We start from the raw sequence: 21,586 nt of genomic DNA on the forward strand, positions 1-21,586 counted from the left end.
TTTTTTTTACTGTTTTTTATGGTCTTAGAGACACCAGAGGGAGGGTCATTTGCCCCCCACAAAGGGCTCACAACCCCTAGTTGCGACGGAGATGTTTTAAATCTCACTTCTTTCACCCCCTGGGCTGGGTAGAGCTGGTATAATTTCAGGCGTTCATTTTCTCCATCCCAAAGATAAAGAGGTTGGAGGGCTCTAAGGTAGTCCCTACCAGGAGAACATTCCAGAAACCCTTCTCTGTTACTTCTCCTCCACTACTTCTGGCAGAAGACTTAGACTATAGAGCAGATACACCTGATTTCAAAAGTCTCCTAAAGAACCCATCCTGACCATATTATTCTGGGGTCTAGTGACTCAAAGCCTCTGTTGAGAGCTGGGTATCGAGCTCTGGGCACTGAGAAGACTGAGATAGGAGGATAGTGAGTTTGAGGCCAACAGAAAGGCCACATAGACAGAGCCTGTCTGTAAAAACTGCATCAAAGTACCACAAAAGCCAGAGTTCATAAGTGGCCCCATGGCAGCCTGCTTGGAAAGCTGGCATGTGCCTGCCCAGTCTCACTGGCTGATCCACAGAACAGTTCTCAGACTGCCCAGCCAGACCCTCCGCTCTGCAGCTGCCTAAGTCCCTTATGCAAATGTGTGTAACCTGCCTCCATCATCCCATGTGCTCCCAATCAGCTCGGCGTGTCTTCTACAGCCTACAAGGTAGAGTGCTAAGTAGCTTGTATGGGATTATTTGGGAAACAACAGCAACAACAACAAGGGTATACGCTTACTTCTGACGCAATTTTTCCAAGTGTTTTCCATCCTAGATGACAGAATTCACAGAATCGGAAGGCTGGGACATGGCGGGCCAAGTGTTCATGCCCGCATAACAAACATTTGCTAAGCTTTTCATTTCTTTTCTCTTCTTTCCTAGCATCTACCTGCTCTTCTGCCACCTGAGCGCCCTGACTGTGCCACTCCATAGGCCATGGAGAATGAACTGCCAGTCCCCCACACGTCCAGCCGGGCCAGCGTCACCACGAACACCAGCGGGACTAATAGTAGCAGTGGCTGCAGCAGCAGCGGTGGTGGCAGTGGCCGCCCCACTGCACCCCAGATTTCTGTATACAGTGGTATTCCTGACCGGCAGACTGTGCAGGTAAGATCCTAATCAGCCTGGTATTCTATCCCTGCATTGACAGGGCTGCCCAGAAGGAGTGTTGGTATGGTCTGGTGAGATAGACAGGATAGCTCCAGAATGGGCAAAAGGGAGTGTGGGCCAGTGAGTATATACTTGTGTGTGATTAAAAGAGGGGAAGTGGTACCAGACGGGTCCAACACAGGACGCTGAGACAGAAGTTAGATGGGAAAAGCCCTGGCTCCCTTGAGGGATAGATGGTGAGGATGCTGTCTGCAGAGAAAATCCTGTAGCACCAGTGCTTTTAGGGTGGAGACAGGTGGATCCTTAGAACTCATTGTTCAGCCACATAGCCTAGTCAATGAGCTCCAGAAGTGAGAGACCCTGTCTCAAAAGAAAAGAATGGTTAACAGTGATCAAGAATGGCATCTGACGTTGACCTCTGGTCTATACATGCACATGCACACACATATACACAATACACACACATGTACAATACATGTACACACATACAAATATGCACACATACACACATGTACGCGCACACATACACGACACACATAAACGCACACATACGCAATACATATATGTACACATATATAATACACATACAAACAATACACGTTACATGCACACATACATAGTACACAATACATGCACACATATATACAAATATGCACACATACACACATGTACATGCACGCATACATAACACACATACACTTACACATACACAATATATACATGCACACATATATAATATACATACACAAACAATATTCATACACATATACACACAAATGCACACGTACACAATATACACACATGCACATGCATATATACACATGCAGACAAGCACACACACGTGCACACATATACATTCACACATACACATGTACGTGCATACATACACATGCACACGTAAAAATAATTTTAAGGCTTTCGAAGACAAGTGGCCCCAGACAGTTTTTGTCATTGAAGCTTTATCACTTCTCTAAAGTTTGCTATTTGTCAAGTCCTCCAGGGAGTTAGACACAGTCCCAGTACATGGCTGCCACCAGTCATGGTTGTCAGGTCCTCCAGGGAGTTAGACACAGTCCCCGTATGTGGCTGCCACCTGTCATGGTGTGTGCTTGGCAGTGTGCTAAGCAGTTTACATTGCAATCTCTGTTGTTACCGTGAGACAGGATCTCACTCTATCCCAGACTGGCCTGGAACTCACTGTTCAGCACAGGCTGGCCAGGCATCCATGGCAATCCTCCTGCCTCAACCTCTCAATGCTAGGCTTACAGGCACAAACCACCATGGCTAACCACGTATGTCTTCTTCAGTGATGAGAGTGGCTATCACTAGGCACAGGCCCACATGTGACAAAACAAAGTCTCCGATGAGGTAATGGCTTACCAGTGTAAAGAGGGAGAGAAGAACCTGACTCTCCTCGAGCAGATGGCACTTACCATTTGTTATTATTATCCATTGGAGCATCCTTGTAAATGGGGCAGGTGAGAGAAACCACTACTGAGAAATGTTTACTTTAAGTAACTGTTACAGTTTGGATAAACCGGGCAAGTGACCTCATCCTGCATTGGTCTTAGGCCCAGAAAAGGGAATGGGGAGAGAGGCCTCCGCAGAGAGTGGGAAGCCTGGGAAACTCTGCTGAAGACCAGGCCAGAAACTCTGGCCTGTCGCTCTCCATTTATCTCTGTTCACACTTCATCAAGTTGCGTTTCCTGTCCCACCGCAGGCTCTTCCGCTGCCCTTTCACACTGAAGTCTTTACCTCCGATTTTCAGTGTCACAGTTGAATGTGTCCATCCCCTGACACTCAAAAGGCTGTCAGGGTTGCTGCTCTGGTGGGTCTCTGCATTCAGGACCCAGACAGAACCACTGGCTTCCTCTCAACTCCAGAGAAAGTCACCCCTGGTGTGGAGGAGTCACAGAATCCCTGCCACTGCTGGCTGGGCTGCTGGGGTGTCACTGTCAGGAATCTGAAGGAGATGAACCTAGTATGGGAGTCAGTACACGTGGAACAGGAGGCAGTGAGAGAGAAAAATATGTGATTCTTTTATGCAGGATCTCAGAGTAGAACGCACTGAAGCAGAGAGGGATCAGAAATGCACTCATAGGAGATGGGGTTCTGGGGGACACCAGAGCCCTTGGAAGGTCTGTGACATCAACCTGCTAGAACTGAACCCCTAAATCCCAGCCAAGAGCCCTAGAGCCACTTAGAAGAGATCCTCACCAGAGACTCTCTGCCAGTCACTGCTGGTCAGTGACAACCCTGGGACCAGAGGCTGCACTGGGATCGGGGAGCAGGGCTAGGGCCTGTGCATCACGTGGAAGGGGTGCCCAAGAAGGGAGGGAAGAGGTTTCTGGCTCTTTTGTGCTGATGGTGAGCAAGGAACAAAAACTAGCGTTTACAGACGGCTGCTTGGAGACAGCCCCTACAAAAAGGAAGAGAAGGAGAAAAGAAATGAGAGAAAGGAGAGTTAAACCCAGTATGTTTCCTCTGTGGTATGGCCATGCCCCCCCCAGAGGCCACAAAGACCTTCTTAAGGGAATGACAGGACTCAGGGAGCTCCAGGTTGACCTTCTAGGGAAGCAGATACTTTGATGTTAGTCAACTTTCCTGGCTCCCAATGACCCTTCTGAGTCACCTTTTCTTCCCTGCCCCTTCTGCTTGTGACTTTGAATATGAGGGTACAGAGTAAGGGGGAGTGTCTACCAAGCCTAGCATGACAGGCTGTGTTTCCCAAGTTGTGGGCTGAGGAGTGGGGTACAGGCAGCTGAGGCAGAGCACCCTGTTAGGCAGGAGCTGAAGACAGGCATCTGACAGATTAAGACAGGCAGGCATAAAACTCTGCCGAGGGCTCTCTGTGCCGCCTGGGGAGTGGCGTGGGGTCCTTCTCTGGGCAGCTGGTGTGGAGGAGGCATGGATGCAGAGGACATATTGTGTGGTCAGTCGATACTCCTGCTCCCTCTCCCACGCTCCTCAGGTGATCCAGCAGGCCCTGCACAGGCAGCCCAGCACGGCGGCGCAGTACCTGCAGCAGATGTACGCGGCCCAGCAGCAGCACCTCATGCTGCAGACAGCGGCCTTGCAGCAGCAGCACCTCAGCAGCGCACAGCTCCAGAGCCTGGCAGCAGTGCAGCAGGTGAGGGATGGCCTAACCCTGGCGCCCAGGCTCTTTCTGAATCTATGCTGTAATACGGGAGTGATACGAGAGGAAACAAGTCCTATCCCTTTGCCTCCCCAGTTCCGCTCAGGGTCCCCACAAAGCCCCCAAGAAGCAGGTGAAAGGCAGATACCAAGGCCTATTGCTCATGAGTGGAATATCCAGGGTTCTCACCTGCTGGCCCAGCAAGTGCTGGGCGAGCCCATTTAGAGACTGACTGGTGATGTTCTCTCTTTCCACCGAGAGAGACATACGCTCACTGATGGATTCCATTCCTTCACCCGATGCAATGTTTTATGCACCTTCTGTGGGTGAAGCTGATGTCAGGCATAGCATGCACCGTGGACTCTGCCTCCCTGGAGCAAGTAACAAGCCCTTTATCAATGCTGTGATTCTCACTAGAAAAAAAAAAACAGACTGCTCCAGCTGGACCACAGGAGGCTGCCCTTACATCAGGTGGTCAGGGAAGCTCTCTCTGCCAGAGTAACACTGAGTGGCCAGAGGAGAAGGGCAGGTTGGACATTCCAGTGTGCAAAGCTCTCATGTGGTGCCAGTGACCTCATGGGTGGAGTTGATGGGGTAGAGGTCTGGAGAGAGCTGGATTTGTTTGCTGGGCAGTGGTGATGGCCAACTGTCAGGGTACCAGGGCTCTCAATGGTTCCTGCATAGATTCAGTTATTACTGGTCCACTATGAGGCAGGAGGCCAGGCCCATGTGGAAAAGGAAAATGGGATTAGGCCCTAGGGACTGCTCTCCTGATCACTGTTCAGAGCACTTCCTGGAAAAAATGTGGTCTGTGAAACACTGAGATGGAAGACACTAATGACCAGAGTTTGTTCTTTTCCAGGCGAGCCTGGTGGCCAACAGACAAGGAAGTACTTCCGGTAGCAGTGTGTCCTCACAGGCCTCCACCCAATCTTCTTCAGTGAGTATGGTATGGGAATGGCAGGCGGAGTCCATATCCACGGACCGCTCTTGCCTACAATGCTCCCTAATTCCTGGATCCAGCTGAGGGGAAGCCTTAGCCATGTAGGGTCATAGCTGGAATCAGTTGCTCCTGCCAGGAAAAAAAAATGGGCGTGCTCTTTCTAGCTTTGATATTAATACCTCATCATCTTCCTGGCGTCGAGGCTCGGTTGCTAACTGTGCTTGCACCATAGGGTCCAGCCTGCAGCTGTGTGTCCAAGCCAACAATGGGGTAGAGCTAGAGGAACCACCTAGAACCAAGATCAGGAGATGGACCTAAGGGACACCACATAGGCCACAGAACAGAAGAGGGAGGAAAAATAGAGGGGACACCTTTTGCATCAGCCTCCTAGGGCTCTGCTCACCCCGGCCTCAGGGGTCACTGCTCATACCAGCCTCCTGTTTTCTAATGTGCACGTCTCTCTCATCAGCTCAATCTGGCAGCCTCCCCGGCAACAGCCCAGCTTATCAACCGGGCACAGAGTGTCAATTCAGCCACTGCCTCGGGCCTTGCCCAGCAGGCCGTGCTCTTGGGCAACTCGTCCTCTCCTGCCCTGACTGCCAGCCAAGCACAGATGTACCTCAGGGCACAGATGGTGAGTATGTGCATCCTGGGCGTGTCCCTGGACTGCGGGGACACAATCAGGAAAGATGGGAGATTGGAGAGAGGAGCAGGGGACACTAGGAACCAGATGCAGGAGGAAGGGGATGGAAGAAGATCAGAGGCTGAGTGGGAGGCCGTAGGGTTCAGGAAGGGTCAGGTCCAAGATGGAGTCAGGGAAAGTCACCCACAGTGCCTCCCTTCCCTCCCCAACTCAGAGTTAATTAGGTAGACAGGGCAGGATGCATGCCCAGATGGTACCTAGAACTCAGAGGTGAGCAGACGGATGCTAGCTGCTCCACAGAGATGAGCTGGCTCCCGTGACAGTCCTCTCAGCTTGACCTGTTCTACTCTGGGCCAGGTGAGCTCGTTCATGCAGAACATACCCGAGCTGGCACTGGCATGCCTGGAATCTCTCCTTTGTGTCTGTCCTTAAGGGGTCCTTAGGTCTGGGAACAGCAGACTGGGAAGCAACCACATAACCGTGGTGGGCTCCTGTTGACAAGTCCTCGCTCATGTGTCTCATACTGAAGAGCTAGTTTTCTCTTTTACCCATGAAGACACCATTCTGAAGACAGTGTAGTCCCTCCCTGCCTCTGCTGTTATGGCCAGAGCATCACACTCAGGGCCGTTCTGGTCTTCTTCCCTAATTTTTCTTACTGGTTCCGAGCTTGTCACTGCAGGTACTTTCCCCTTCCCAGGCAATGCCTCAGACAGCATATGACAGACTTCCATGTCCCAAGCCAACTGGCAGCCACACTTCACTTTATGCCCCCACTGGGGTCCTGATACCCATCTGCTGCTCCCTAAGAGCTGAATGTACACAGAGGGCGTGATCCAGGAAGCCCCAGCACTGAAATGAAGGCTCCCTGCCCAGACACCAGCTTATCCACATGCCTGCGGAGACAGAGCCACACAGAGGTCAAGGTGTCAGCCAGCTCACTACCTGCACCCCTCCAGATGAGATGCAGTCTCTGTAGCTCCAGGCCATCTCCTTCCTCTGCTATTGCTGCTTCCAGAGTCCCCTCCCCACCCCTGCTGAATCAGAGCTTGACCAGAAGGTGACCATTGTGCATACCTGATTTAATCCTCTTTGAAAGATAATCTTATTCTGATCTAGCCCTGGGGGCAGAGATATCTCAGACCTGGAAGATGGGCCCGTGCCAGCTGCCCAAGGTTCCTCCTCGCCAGGATTGAGGAGACAGTGACTGATTCTGAGGAGACAGAGTCCCTCAGAACAAGCCTCTCACAGAGGGCTATCCCCTAACTATCTGGCTTGGCTCATCACACCCCCAAGCCTTTTAAGACGTCTGTTCAGTGTCCCTGGGCTTCCTGCCTTCTTGGCTTTGTGTCCTGCTTGCCTAGCTGCCTTCACATCCATTCCCTGGTTAGACTGCTCTACCCTGTGGCTGAGCCTACACTGGGCAGGTAAAAGGCACCTCGTTCCCTGCAATTCCAGGCCTAGCCAGGTAACTTGGTGCAGGTAGCTAGGAGCCTAGGCCGCACTGTTCCTTTGTCCCCTCAGCTCATCTTCACGCCCACGGCCACCGTCGCTACTGTACAGCCTGAGCTCGGCACTGGCTCCCCCGCTCGGCCCCCTACCCCTGCCCAGGTGAGGATCCCGGGCTTGGGGGTGGGCAAGGGGGTGGGCAGCTCTTAGAGGGGCAGGGATGCTGGCGGGGAAGAAAATGGACTCGCTCATTAATTCCCATCCAGCTGTCCTCAGCACCTCTTGGCTCTATCTTAGCCCCTCTGAAGATAGGTAGGCAGTAGAGGGCACCATGAGCCAGCACTGAAGGGTGGGGAGTAGAGGCAGGGGCATACTGAGAGAAGGAACAGGTTGGGTCCTGGACTCCTGCCTTCTGCTACAGCATGTAGGTGCTATTCTGTGTGAGAAGTCTGGGGGAACCTGATTACAGACCTCTTTGTCGTCCCACCTCATCTCCAGAAGGGGGACCCAAGCTCAAGGATGGAGAAACTAGGTTATGAGTCCTGCACTGCCTCCCTTTGTCCAGCAGAGAGCAGCAGGAACCAGGCTGAATAGACATGTCGCTGTCTTGGAAATGCCTGGTGTTAACCTGATTGTCAGGACAAGCTGATCTTATTATGCTTGCCTGTCATTCTTACCCTGGATTTTTCCAAACCGTGCCTTGCCTTAGCGGTATGTGTGAATCCAGATAGTGTCAAAGGGGTGGGAGTAAGGAAAGAAAGGCGCTGGCTTCCCTGCCCCTGTCTGCCCCAGCAGGGCAGCCCCAGAATTCAGTTCTGATCACTAACCATACTTCCTGTGTTCTTTACAACCTCCGCCCACTCCTGGCTTCTCTCTCAGCCCCTAACTACTCACCCCATGTGTCTCTCTTTCTGCCATCTCTTTTCTCTCTCTGTCTCTTTCTCTCGCTCTCTCCCTTTAGAACCCATTTCATGTCTGTAGTCCTGGATCTGCCCTAACTTCCTCTCAGGTGTATGTTGCTGCTGCTCCGGCCTGCATTCTCTGGATTCTCACAGGCCCCTCTTTTTCAGGTACAGAACCTGACACTTCGAACACAGCAGACACCAGCAGCAGCAGCCTCGGGCCCTCCCCCCACCCAGCCTGTCCTGCCCAGCTTGGCCCTGAAATCCACACCCAGCAGTAGCCAGCCTCTGCCTGCCCCACCACAGGGCAGGACCATGGCTCAGGGTTCCCCTGCGGGTGCCAAGCCTAGCGTGACTGACAATGTACCAGAGCCACTCAAGACAGGAGACGGCAACAGCAACGTGGAGGGCCGGCCCGGGCCTGGCCGAGCAGTTCCTGCTGTGGCTACTCACCCACTCATTGCACCAGGTAAGGTCCCAACACGGTGAAATCTGGGTTGTGGAAAGAGAACCTTCCAAACCTTCCTTCCCGTGTGTGCATTAGGACACCGGCGTCTCCCTGTCCTCTCCCAATCCTGGGGTGTTTGCCAACTCCAGGCTCCTGTTCATACTTAGTCTGACTTTAAGGAAGGAAACCACATCCTCACGGATAAGCCTTTTTACTGACACAGCCCCAGCTCTGGGAGCCTGCCACAGCCTCAGCCCTGAACGGGTGGAGACTGGTAGTTGGACTATTTTGGGGATTCCCAAAGTTAGTGAAAGGGATGTGGCCAGCCAGAGCCTGTGAGAGCCACAGGCAGAGGAGGGGCAGGAAGCTGACTCTCATCCTTCAGCGGACCTCAGCTAACTAATGTGGGCAAGGCTTTCTGCCTCCTCTGAGTACACAGAGGCCAGGGAGGTCAGGGAGGGTGGCCTGTTCTGTGTCCAAGCTCTGAGCCCCTCAGGAGAGTGGAAGGACCACCTTACCTGGAGGACAGGAGCCCGGAACGGCTTGCCAGGGATTTTCACTCTTGAGAGTAAATATAGAAGATTGGGTGGGGGGGATAGCCGATTGTTTGCAGGGCACATTCTGCAAACAGGGTTGAAACAGGGCTCTGACCAGCCCCCAGCCCTGCCCACTGAACCTCTCAGCACTAGCTGTCAGTAAGAAAATCTGCCAAGAGCTCTGGAAGCAGACTTTCTAGTCGAAGGGACAAGAGTGAGCAATTCAACAACAGAAATAAATATAGCAGGGATTGGCCTGCTTGGACTAAAGACAGTCCCTGCGGCCAACCCCTTGAGAAAGCCACTAACCCTCGTCTTCACCCACACCACTAGAATCAAATAGACTCCACATGGTCTTTGAAGTTTTCTTCAGAATCTGTCACTAGATCAAAACCAAGGTGGTCGGGCTGGGGCGTAACATGGTGATATAATACTTACCTAGAATATGTGAAGCCCTGGTTTTGATGCCCACTGTCACCAAAAGGTTTTTAAAAAAAAAAAAAGTCAAAGTATGGATTTCTAACCTAAGAGAGTATACAGTTAAAATAAAATCCGTTGTAGGTGTGGCAGGCACAGATGGCCAACTCAGTGCCAGGCAGCTGGTTCTGCGGTGCTGTCTCTCAGAGGATGCAGCACCTGAGTCTTTTTATGTAGCCCAGGCCAGCCTGGAACTCCTCATCTTCTTGTATCAGCTTCATGAATACTGGGGTACAGGTATGTGCCAACGCACGCAGCTGGTACCTGAGTCTTGAAGAATGAGCAGTAGTAGCCCGTCAGACCAAGTAGGGATGGCCACCCCAGGTAGGCGCAAGGAAGCACGGGTCAGGCACATGAATACAAGTCATTTCTTTACCTTTTGGAGACTTCGGAAATCACCCAGGACAAATGACAGGTTAACCGCCTTGCATAGGTCCTACCTGAGCTGAGGAGGGAACCCCCCTGCAGGGGTCCAAGGTTCCCAGTCTTCCACCTGCCTAGCATTGCTATTTTTAGAGACTGCTCCAGCTGTGTTCTTTGGTGGAAAAAGAAACTGAGACTGGACAGCCAGACTTAGGGGAGTCACAAGCGATGAGAACATTAGGCTGGAACTGTGGCTCCAAAGCTCCTCTTCTTCCTCCTCCTCCTCTTCCTCCTTCTCCTCTTCCTCTTCCTCCTTCTCCTCTTCCTCTTCCTCCTCCTCCTCCTCTTCCTCTTCTTCTTCCTCCTCTTCCTCCTCCTCCTCTTCCTCTTCCTCCTCTTCCTCTTCTTCCTCCTCCTCCTCTTCCTCCTCCTCTTCCTCCTTTCTCCTTCCTCCTTCTTTTCTTCCTCCTCCTTCCCCCACCTCCTCTTCTTCCTCCTTTTCTTTCTCTTCCCCCCTCCTCCTCTTCCTCCTCCCTTTTCCTTCTCCTCCTCTTCTTTTGATTCAATAACATTTAAAGTTTTTTGCTGAAAAAAATCATAAAATATATTGATTATCTTTCCCCTCCCCCAATTCCTAACAGACAGACCTTCCCCATCCTCAACCACCCAAACTTCTCCCTCTTAAAAAAAAAAAAACCACACAAAACACACACACAAGCAAACAAGAACAAAAACCAAGAAATACACATCAAAAATGGAAATCATATAAGCCAAAACCAATAAGACAAAAATGCCCAAACAAACAAAACCAGATAAAATTTCTACAAAACTAACATTGCCTTTGTTTTGTGTTGGCCAGTTACTCTTGGGTATGGGACCTATCCTAAAGTGTGGTTGATATACCAGTGAGACACCATTGGAGAAAACTGGTGTTTCCTTTGCCAGTGGGTATCAGTTGCTCATAGCATCTTGGTTAGGGCTGGGAACCTGTGTCTGCTTGCCCCTCTCATCACTAACAGGCCTTGTGTGTGCTGCCACAGTCTCTGTGTTCATATATGCATCAGCCCTGTTGTGTCTGGAAAACACTGTTTCCTTGGCGTTATGTATCACCTCTGGCTCTAACAGTCTTTCTAACTCCTTTTCCACAAAGGGTCCCCAGGCCTTGAGGTGAAGGTTGAAAGCCCCATTTCTAGGTTCCATAGCTGGAGCAATTTCAGAACCCAGGACCTTGGGAATCCCATTCCTGCCCAGACCAAAGTGTAGCTTCTCTCTAGATCAAAACCAGCCCCAAATTCTAAGGATTTTGAAACAAAACAAAGCAGGTCTTGCGTGGCTCCCGAGGCTGCTGGCATCTCTGTGAGCTCCAAGAAGCTAGACAGAGAGAGGAAAGATACCCACGGCCAGTCTGTCCGCTGGAGAGAGTGCGGTCTGTGCATGCCACGTCTTTCTCTGAGAGAGCCCTTTCTCTGTTTGACAATTGGGAGATCTCCCCAAGTACTGACATCATGCAGCCGTGAGAGTCACAGGGAGTCAGTGAGGGGCTGGATTCAGCTCCACACCTCATTTCCTCAGCTCTGCACCCTCAGTCAGTCCAAGAGCCACTCCCAGTTCTTACTGTGACTTGGAGCCTCTCCTCTTCCCAACCGAAAGCTCAAAGAGCCTGGGGGTTCTAACTAAGGCTGTTTGTTGATTTGCAGATCCAAATGGCTACCACTCTCTGCTCTTGACCCGCCTGCCCCCTCGCCCCAAAGGTCAACAGCAGTGAGTGGCAGGCTTGAGGGCCGGGCCTAGGTGTGATCTGAGCCTGACAGTGTGAGTGTGATGCGGATGACCGGTGGCCCCACAGAACTTTCCGTGGAGCAGCTGTGTGCTGAGGAATACAAAGACCCTCTCCCCAGAGACACAGATCAGTGGGCTTGGCATTGTTCCTGCCTCCCACTGTCTGGCCCATTCTTCCTTTCTCTCCCACTCCCACCCCTCCATAAGCCTCTCCACTCCTGACTCCCACCTCCCAAAAGGAAGGCAGCTGGGGGAGGCTTAGGAGCCACTGGGCCTCTCTGGGCCTGTGGAACAAAAAGACTGAAATAATTCTTTCAACCTGATGGGGGGTGGGGGATAGAGCAAAGCAGCACCTGTCAGACTGCACAGTTCCTCGGGCGCAGAGGTGCCGGCTGGCCTTCTGCCCAGCCAACCCACTGTGTGTCAATGAGGAAGGGGCGAAGGCGGCGGGAGAGCCGAGCAGGCATGCTTGTGCTTGTGAGAGAGCCCTGTGCACTGGAGGAGAGTCTGTTTTGTTACTGGAGCATTTTTTAAAGCTGGCTGGCTGCCACAGAAGGAAGGTAGGCAGTTGAGACTTGTGGGGGGGCAGAGTCTGAGTAGCAAAGAGGAATGTGTCTTCCCTGGGGGTGTTTCCTCCAGAGAGGCAAGCCCTCCTGCCCCAGCTGGGACCGCTCCCACTGACAGCTGTTTGGGGGCAAAGCCCCTCCCCCATGGCAAGCTCCCTGCTGTTCCTGCTCCTGTCACCTTGGCAACCAGCTTCTTTAGGCTGTGCAAATAGAAAAGGTCCCTTATGCCCTGAGAGAGTGTGGATGGGGGGAGGGGAGGCAGGGCAGGAGAGCAGAGCCTAAGATGTTGGGCCCTGGAAGAGAAGGCAAAGGGTCTGGCCTTGCCCTTTTTTAGGGCAAAGGGAATTGGAGCATGGAAGGCAGAAGGGACAGACAGAAGGGTCTCTTGGGGCCTGGCCTCTAGGGCAGCCAAGACCTAAGGCAACCTGACCATGGCTCCAGCTAGGAGGCTTGGTCCTTTGACTTATCAGTCTGGGTGATAAAGTCTGGGCTCTGGGTAACACTCAGGCCTAATGGTGAGGAGGCAGGTGCTGACCAAGAAGAGTGAGCTGTTGTAAAAGGGAGTTGTAGAGTCTCTGAAGATCCTGGCCCCTTTCATTCAGATGTACCTCCAGATGCCAGGTCTTTGTTCAGTTTTCTCAACCGCCTCAAGTCTTGGCTCTGAGGGGGAATCTTCTGATGGGCAGGCCTGCCTTGGAGCTATTTTATCACAGAGTGGATTTGTGTCAGAGTGCAGAGAGTTCCATCTGTCATAGGCTGGGCTTAGTGATGCTTTCAGGTTCAAGGATTCTTGAGTACTGTGTGTCTTCCTCCCAAAGCAGCTGCTAAATTAATGGCTCACAATTTCACCAGGGGAAAAACGACAATAAACAGCTAAGAATGCAGGTGAACCTGCTATCCAGCTGCAGATCGAAATTGCCAGCGATTTTGATGTTAAAATCATAAAGAACCAGCCTTGAAAGTTATTTCAGCTATCTACTGTAGGACCAGATTTAGATTATGAAGACTCTTGGGCTCAGAGAAAACTCAGAACACATCAGTTATTAGTGGAGTGGGGGGGGGGTATTTACCCAGGATCCTTCAGTGCCTGCATATGTGTGGACATCCGTATGTTTGTGCCAAGAAAGAGAGAAAACCAGTTGTGGTGCGTATCTCCTTTCACCTGTGGGTATCCCACCTCACAAAAGAAGACCTCGTGGTATCCAGTGAACAATCAACTGCCATTCCCAATCATTTTCTCCATGTCTTCAACTGTTCCATTCAGTTCAAGAAATATTCATTTGACACATATCTTGTGCCCGCCACTACACCAAACCAGTGTAGCTTCTGCCAAGGGTAGGGTAAGACAAAAATGCTAGTTTTCCTCTAAGGCTCCAAGCTGTTTAGCAAGGAGACTTGTACACAGGACATTTGGTGGTCTTACCTTATGACTGCCAAAGAGGCCTAAGGACATGAGGCCCACCAAAAGAAGTATCCCTTTGTGGCCACCCTGTTTTTATACCCAGTTACTTCTTGTGGGGAATTTTTCTTCATTCTCCTTTCTTCAAAAGCTGCTGCTACCCAAGCCTGGAGGGAACTCATCATTGGAAATTCATGGATTGCTTAAAGTCCATCTAAAAAGACTGTTCCTGTCTACTCATGCAGAGAAGGGCTTCAGTCCCAGCCATTCCCTGAAAGCTGAGTCACACAGGCATCTCAAGAGAGGACCAATCCCTGGGAAGTGCTGTCCTGATTAGACCCATGCTGAGAGCATCTTCTCTTCCTAGGCCTCTTCCCACAGACACCCTGGGCTTCAGCAGTGCAGAGTGAGCACCTGGCAGTCCCCAAGTGTGTGCCTGATGCCACCCTGCTTCCCAATGCTAATCCTCTTGCCATTGACTTTTGAAGGCTGACTGGGCTAAACCTATCTTTGGGGAAGCCGCCTTTGGAAGTGTCCCTCCAAAGTTGAGTCCTCATGCGTGTGTTCTTCATATTCACGCTCACTAAACCACACGAGAGCCTCTGTCGGCCATCTGATCTGGCTTCAGAGAGTTCTGCTCCACAAGCGGGTAGGACCTCTGATGATCAGATCCTGGCAATGTTCAGCTTCCTGGCCTTTCCCCTAACCTTGCATTGCCTCCTTGGACTCCAAGAAGGCCAATTCACCGCTCCCAAAGCAGTGTGTTGGTAGTGCCAAGGGGAGTACGGTCTCCTAAGCAGAAGGGCTACCTGCGAGGGGTCACTGGCATGTCCACTCGTCCCTGGTTGTATCTCTTGCTAAGATTTGTCAATAATAGGTGTCTGTTGATCTCAAGGCTGCAAATATGCAAGAGACAGTTCACTGTTCAAGAAGTTTCCCACTCCAGCCTGCAGGCTGGCATCTGCCCATGCTTTTCTAGGTGTCCAAAACTAGATTATGAAATCACATGATCAAGGTAGGATGCTCATAGGGGAGAAACAATATTTCTCTTTAGTAACCACTGCATTTCAAGATTTAGAAAGATAGCATAAACTTCCGACATCTATTCACTGAGCAGGCATTTCCTGAACACCTACTATAGATAAGTATGTGGTCCCCAAAATGGAGTCCAGTAAAGAGCGTTTGCTGGTCTTGTCAGATGGTTGTTCACAAAACACTATGACTCATGGGGCTCACCAAAAAGTGTCAGTTAGGTGGCAAGCCTGTTTGTAAGCCTCAGTGCCTCTTACTGCTCCTTGGTTGTGTGTCCTTCTCAATCACCTGCACCACCACCCCACACCATAATGGGAAGTGTTGGTGAGACCTTGCAGAGCTCTGATTGATGTCTTGTGGAGCCAGTGCACTGAGTTTCTCACAAGCAGTGGATTTCCAGACGGTCCTTAGGAAGAAATAAGACAGATTCAGAGATTTCTGGGCTTTGTAGTTCACAAGTGAGCCCCATCCTGGCTGTAGGGAATAGGGCATGGTTTCTTCTGGTGTCATGGCTTCAGTGGTAAAAGCCCTCTTCGGTGCCTCCCTATTGTCTTGGGAGAATCTTAAAGAGCGAGAGTAAACTGATCTTGCTTTGGTTGGCAGTCTCTGAGAACCTGTAAAGGAGGAGAGTATTCTGTCGGACTGTTCAGAAGGACAAAGAAACTCATCTTTTAAATTAAACAGATGCATGTCTTTTCAGTTAATAGTAATGTATGCCTTCAACTCAAAAAAACATTTCCTCTGGCTAGAAAGATGAGGGCATGTGTATAGAAAAGTATTTCCCAAAATTCGATTTCACTGAAGACCCCTGTGTTTGTAAGCTGCACCTTCATTGACTCTGAGAAAGAAACACTGTCAGTCAACTGATACCGCATCGAGGTGCATCCTAATTAGAAGATGCTGATGTGGAGGAAGACGATCAATGTTTACAGATCAATGGCATGCATATTTAAGCAAGCCACTGTTACCTCACAGTGGATATGACAGAAGCAACTAAGAAAACACCAGTAACTATGGGTTCTGACAAATGGAGAAAACAGAATGAAAGCCTGATCCCAAACCCTGAAACCAGAGGCCACTGGACCAGAAGGAGCACATTCCAGCCCCAAAGGCACACACGACATACCACTTCATGGCACATGTAAAGTCAATTAAGGTTGCTGAAGGCTAGTCTAAGAAGGTAAAGGGCAAGGATGGGACAGGGCTTCCAGGACAGAGCAAACTAGTCTGAAAGGTCATACCTGTCAGCCACATTTGGGCCTAGAGAGAAGAAGTTTTGTGTGAGAAACAGATCCCAGAAATGGAGCCCAATGAGGTACATTGTCATCCAGTCAGTGATCATTACTAATTGAGCATCTACTATATTCAAGTAGTTTTAGAGGAAACAAGTGGGTGGCATAAATTCTGCCCACCAAGGAGATTAGTGGTTTACTGAAATAACTATGGCATGGGCATCATGCCTATAGATGGAGGCCCAGAGATCCAGAGCTAACCAGTGTCACACAGCTGCTAAGTGGCAGAGCTGGCACTCAGATCCACCCCATCCCCCAACAATCAACATACTGCTTCTTGGAGACTACAGAGCATGCTCAGTGGCAGTTCAGAGAAAGGAAGGATCCTGGCAATGGTGCAACCCAGAGGACCAGCATTCAGTCCGTGACCTGGACCCAAGGGCAGCAGTGCTGTAAAGGAAACAGCAAAGCTTACTTGGCCAGATAAATAATTAAAAATAAAACATTAGTTTATGCTATGAAGAGATATTGAATGGCAGGGCTTTGGACAACTGGACAAAGGGGAGCCCTTGCTGCTTCTTAGTCAGGGGTTGTATCTGTGCACTGGGGCGATTCATTAGAACTCTGTCCATAAGATGGATTACAGCAGGAAGAAACCAGAATCAGGAAGACTAAGTAGAAAGCTACTGCAATATGCTGAACAAAAGGATTTCTGACCCAGGATAATACTGCAGTTAAACCGTGGTCTTCGCTTTTTATTAACCTCAAAAGATTAATGACAAACACTTCCCCAAAATGCCTTTCCTGCTTTGATCTATGGGCTCTCTCACCCTTAGGAGCTTTTCCCTGGCTTGGGCAGATATGGCATCATTTGTCCTGTAACAATTGTGGTTTCACAGAAGTGCCACAGTTTGGAGCAAGCGTAGGCGGTGACTCACGGGCCAGGGGCCAGGAAGCCAGCAGTCTCCTTCCCAGATCTCTTGGTGTGTTAGCTCTATACCACATTGCTGCCGTCATCAGCTGACTGAGAGAGACGGTACCTCAGCTCACATCTTTGTAGCTTCTCCTCCATTGTTGCTGCTTTAGGGAACACATCCTGGTGGGAGCCCAAGGCAAAAGGAAAACCACACCCCTCATGGCCAGGAGATTTGTGTGTTTCTTTGCCTCCTAACTATACCCTTTATGTCTTTTAGCATTAGAACCTTTTTTCCTCTTCAACCTTGTTTTTCCAACCTCATAAATCCTGAAATATGTTGTGCATGTTCACAGGTGTGTGTGCGTGTGTGTGTGCATGTGTGTGTGTGTGTGTGTATGTGCACGCGCGTGCATGCACAGGCCAAAGGTTGATATTAGGCGTCTCCCTCAATCACTCTTCACCTTATATATTGAGACGAAAATCTCTCATGTGAACTCCAAGTTCACAAGTTTGACTAATTCTCTAGCCAGCTCGTTCCAGGACCCCCGTCTCTACCTCCCAAGTGCTGGGATTATAGATGAGCTGCCAACGCCACCCACCCCGGCATCATGTGAGCACAAGGGATCCAAACTCTGATTCTCATATTTACAAAGCAAGCAATTCCCCCCATTAGGCTGGCTTCCCAACTACAAGACACCCTGAGTTTTAAAAACCATTTTTCTAATGATTTCCACCAAGATGTGGAGCTAGAGGACATGTGGGATCTCCGAGATGGGATCTCTGCTGCACCGAAGCCCTGAAGGGAAGCACCCCTTGTCTGGGGTCTCACAGCAGCAGCTGCTGGAGCGTCATCCACTGATACCCTTCGCTCCCCAGACCTGGCTCATCTCCAGCTCTCCCTCAGAGGGCAGCTTCTGGAACGACTCTGGCATCTCCTCTACTGGTTATTCTGGTCACTGGAGCCTGGTGGCCCCCGCAGGACCCCTCAGCACCTCCCAGGTGTCTTACCAAGAGTTATCTTTATGCCTGATGAACAGTTTTGGTTTTGGTTTTGTTTTGCTTTGTTTGGTTGTTAAACTCTAGCTATCCAAAGAGGGATTAGGAGACAGGGTTTAGGCTGTAGCCACTGTACAGTTTATAATCCCCAAATCCTGCTGTCAGTGTCTATAGAGGCTCCTTCTTCCACTCAAGACCAGCACATCTGCTTAAATTCACAGCGATCCCCAAGTTTTTTGGTTCATCACTCATTGTCCTCGCATGACCCTGCTGCGCTGGCCTTGTGCACCCCATCTCCATGGGGGATGGCCCTCCACTGCTCTTGCTTCCTGATACCTTTTGTTTCTGCTCCGTCTCTATGCCTTTTGGCAACCTGCTTGGAGTTCCATGTGGGGCTGTGACAGCTAGAAACTTACACATAAAGAGGTGAGACTGAAGGAAGGACACACTAACTCAGTTAGAAGCCTCTGTGGTTGCAGACTCGGGTTCTGGGTAAGTTAGTCTGTCTTTATGTGGTTGTACAGATCTGGTGTGACTGCAACTCTGGCCCTCTATGTCTGGCTGGCATACCCATTCACTCAGCTTGCTAGCTGTGAGAGTCACTATGGAAGGGGGCATCTCAATAGGACATATTCAGCTGACCTGTTGGCATTCTATGCTGGCCTGGATGCTCTCCAGGCAGAGGATTTGCACTCTGAACTGGATTCCCTGGGTCATTAGTACGTATAAGGTAAAAGCTAAAATCACAACAGGGACTACTAAAAGATGTAAGAATCCGAGGGGTGGGGGTGGGGGGTAGATGGCTCTGTCAGTAAAGTGCCAGCTATGCAAACATGAGGGCCTGATTTTGCATTCCCAGCATCCATTTACAAACAAACAAACAAACAAACAAAAACAAAACAAAAAACATGCTGGAGTTTGGATCCATACCCCCAGCCCTGAGGAAACAGAGATGGACAGATCCCTGGAGCTCACTGGCCTGCCAGCGTAGCCAAACTCACTCCAGTATCAGTGAGGCACCATGTCTCAAAACAAAGTGGAGAGTTATGGAGGAAGACACTTGGCTAAGACTTCTGCCTCATCACACATGCAGACAAACATGTACATGTGCACATTACCCCCCAACACACACACCAGATCCTCAGCTCAGAGAGCCAACCTTGTTAAATGGAAAGAAAACCGGCAACATATGGGAACTCTGGGTCAGAACAATAACCTGATATGTTTATAACATGTCCTGTTAGGTACTAGATTGTGTTCTGGGTAAAGGAGACATGGCAGTTGCTAAGGTAAGGTTCCCCATCTGGAAAGGAAGATCTAACACAAGAGAGGCTTCCCGGCTCTGGCACTGGCAGGCCAGTCTCCATGCGAAAGATAACAGGGAGGAAAACTGGAGACCCTGGGAAACTGCCTTTGTGTGTGAAAGGGACAGGGCAGGGGAGGTTGACCGTGCTGTCTAATCTGGCTCTTCTCTCTGCAGCTTACACTCAACTGCAGCCACACCAGCTTCTCCCACAGCCGCCATCGAAGCACCCACAGCCCCAGTTTGTGGCCCAGCAGCAACCACAGCCACCACGGCCTGCACCCCAAGCCCAGTCCCAACCCCAGCTTGCCCCAGTCTCCCCAAGCCTGGCCCTCCAGTCCAGTCCAGAAGACCATGCCATGCCTCTAGGCCCAGTGACACAGGCCCTGCCTCTCCAGTGCTCTACGGCCCATCTCCACAAACCAGGGAGCAGCCAGCAGTGCCACCTTCCCACACCAGACACCGGGTCTCAGAATGGACATCCTGAAGGTGTGTCCCATGCCCCCCAGCGAAGGTTCCAGCACACCTCAGCTGTGATCTTACAGTTGCAGCCTGCTTCTCCAGTGGTAAGCAGTCTGGTATCAAGGCACTGGGAACAGTAGGGAGGGCCATGGCTCAGGTGGTCCTGCACTCCTGACTCCGGGTACATCAGTGTAGGCTAAAAGCTGAGATTGTCTCTGAATATCTCCAAGAAGAAGAGAGGGCTCTCCCTGGCTTAGAGATGACTTACTCTTTGCCCAAGCTCCACAGAACCAAAGTAGTGTCCGAGAACGCAGAGGTGATTCATGAGCCATCTCTGTCCTGTTCCATGACAGCCCCAGCAGTGTGCTCCTGATGACTGGAAGGAAGTGGTGCCAGCAGAGAAGAGTGTGCCTGTGACTCGACCAGGCCCGTCCCCACACCAGCAAGCCATCATCACTGCCATACCTGGTGGCCTGTCTGGACCCAAGAGTCCCAACATCCAGCAGTGCCCAGCTCACGGTATGAAGTGTTGGGGAAGGGAGGAAGTTGGCTTTGCCTGCCACTTCCTTGCGCCTTTTTCTTGGTATCTAGGAGGAGAGGCAAACTGCCATAAACCTAATGAAGCAACACAGCAGCTGGGTAGCTGGAAACAGAGCGGGAAGTGAGGACATGGGCCAAGGACAAAGTGACCTGGGAGCTAGAAAAGCAGGAGGATCAGAGGGAAAAGAAGAGCGGACCCTGCAGCTCTTTTGCTGTTGGTTTTGAATGATGCATATATGTGGGCCAAGCTGATAGCGGAGATGTCCTAGGGACTGAGATTAATTATGGCCAGAGGACCGCAGAGTCTCCAAGAGAAGGGAAATGCCTCAGAGGAGAGCCAGAAGGGGACTCAGAATGAGCTCTACTTGCCAAAAGCATCTTTGAGGGCACTGTGCTCATCTCTGGGGCCTCCATCTGTCTATCTGAGTGGCAAGTGGACTTCCCACGACCTGGGCTTCAGAACACTCTGCTGGAGAACTCCACCTGGGGTGGGGTGGAGGGGGCATAGTGGTACCTCCACCTTCTGTCATGATCCACTTGCTGGCCTTCCTCTCAGCCAGTCTGCACAGCGATCTTGGCCTAGATCTCAGATCGACCTGAGCCACCGGGCTGCTGACAGCTCCAGGCATACTGCTAAGCATGTGCCGAGAATAGGGGGTGGGAGAGGCAGGAGGAAAGAAGCTCAGAAACCACAGGAGATCTGAAGGGAGAAGTTCTTAGGGATGCAAAAGCAAAAGGCAAGGTAGGAGAAGTCAAACAGTCTTAGAAGGAGTGGGATCGAGGAAAAAGAAAGGAAAAGATACTAGAGAAAGGACACTAGGAAAGGAAAAGAGAAGAGGCCATCCACTCCCTGTGCAGGCTTGCAAGGAGGAAGAGTACTGAAAAGTAGGCCTGAGGCTGGGCCATGGCTGGGTGGCAGAACATTTGCTAGGCATGTGTAAGACCCTGGGTTCTGTCCCCAACCCTGAGGAAAGGGAGGTGGGGGAGGGGAGCAACGCATCCCCTTATAGAATACACTCTAATTATCAAGAAAGTCATCTACTATTTATAGCAGAACCTGCTGTTCTGGAGTTTGGCCATCATTGGTTGTGACCTTGTCTTACAAATTTAAGAGTCCATTTCATAGGGCTTCTAGAAATCTCTCCTGACTTGGGCAGAGATGGGTCTAAGGAACTGAAATTCCTTAGATTTTTTTTTCTTTCCTTCTGTGACACATCAAGTCCTCATCCCCACATTTCTGGCCATGCTTCTCTGCGTTCTAACTTTGCATTGATTCTCTTAAAATGGAACTCCCCCAGCTAAACTCATTAATTCCAAATACCA

General features: G+C 50.7%; 1 protein-coding gene across 1 annotated transcript in view; it reads left to right on the plus strand.

Annotated features, from left to right (window-relative positions):
- Positions 1 to 955: 955 nt before the first annotated feature.
- Phc2 (polyhomeotic homolog 2) overlaps positions 956 to 21,586 on the plus strand; it is a 47,772-nt gene continuing 27,141 nt past the window's right edge. The window contains exons 1-8 of the mRNA XM_028759831.1: positions 956 to 1,141; positions 4,116 to 4,274; positions 5,143 to 5,220; positions 5,693 to 5,857; positions 7,388 to 7,474; positions 8,383 to 8,683; positions 19,439 to 19,827; positions 20,077 to 20,242. Of these exons, the coding sequence (XP_028615664.1) occupies positions 971 to 1,141; positions 4,116 to 4,274; positions 5,143 to 5,220; positions 5,693 to 5,857; positions 7,388 to 7,474; positions 8,383 to 8,683; positions 19,439 to 19,827; positions 20,077 to 20,242 (1,516 nt within the window). The 5' untranslated portion in view covers positions 956 to 970. The remainder of the gene's footprint in view (positions 1,142 to 4,115; positions 4,275 to 5,142; positions 5,221 to 5,692; positions 5,858 to 7,387; positions 7,475 to 8,382; positions 8,684 to 19,438; positions 19,828 to 20,076; positions 20,243 to 21,586) is intronic.

Source organism: Grammomys surdaster, unplaced genomic scaffold, assembly GCF_004785775.1.
Source record: "Grammomys surdaster isolate TR1022 unplaced genomic scaffold, NIH_TR_1.0 126313, whole genome shotgun sequence".
NCBI lineage: Eukaryota > Metazoa > Chordata > Mammalia > Rodentia > Muridae > Grammomys > Grammomys surdaster.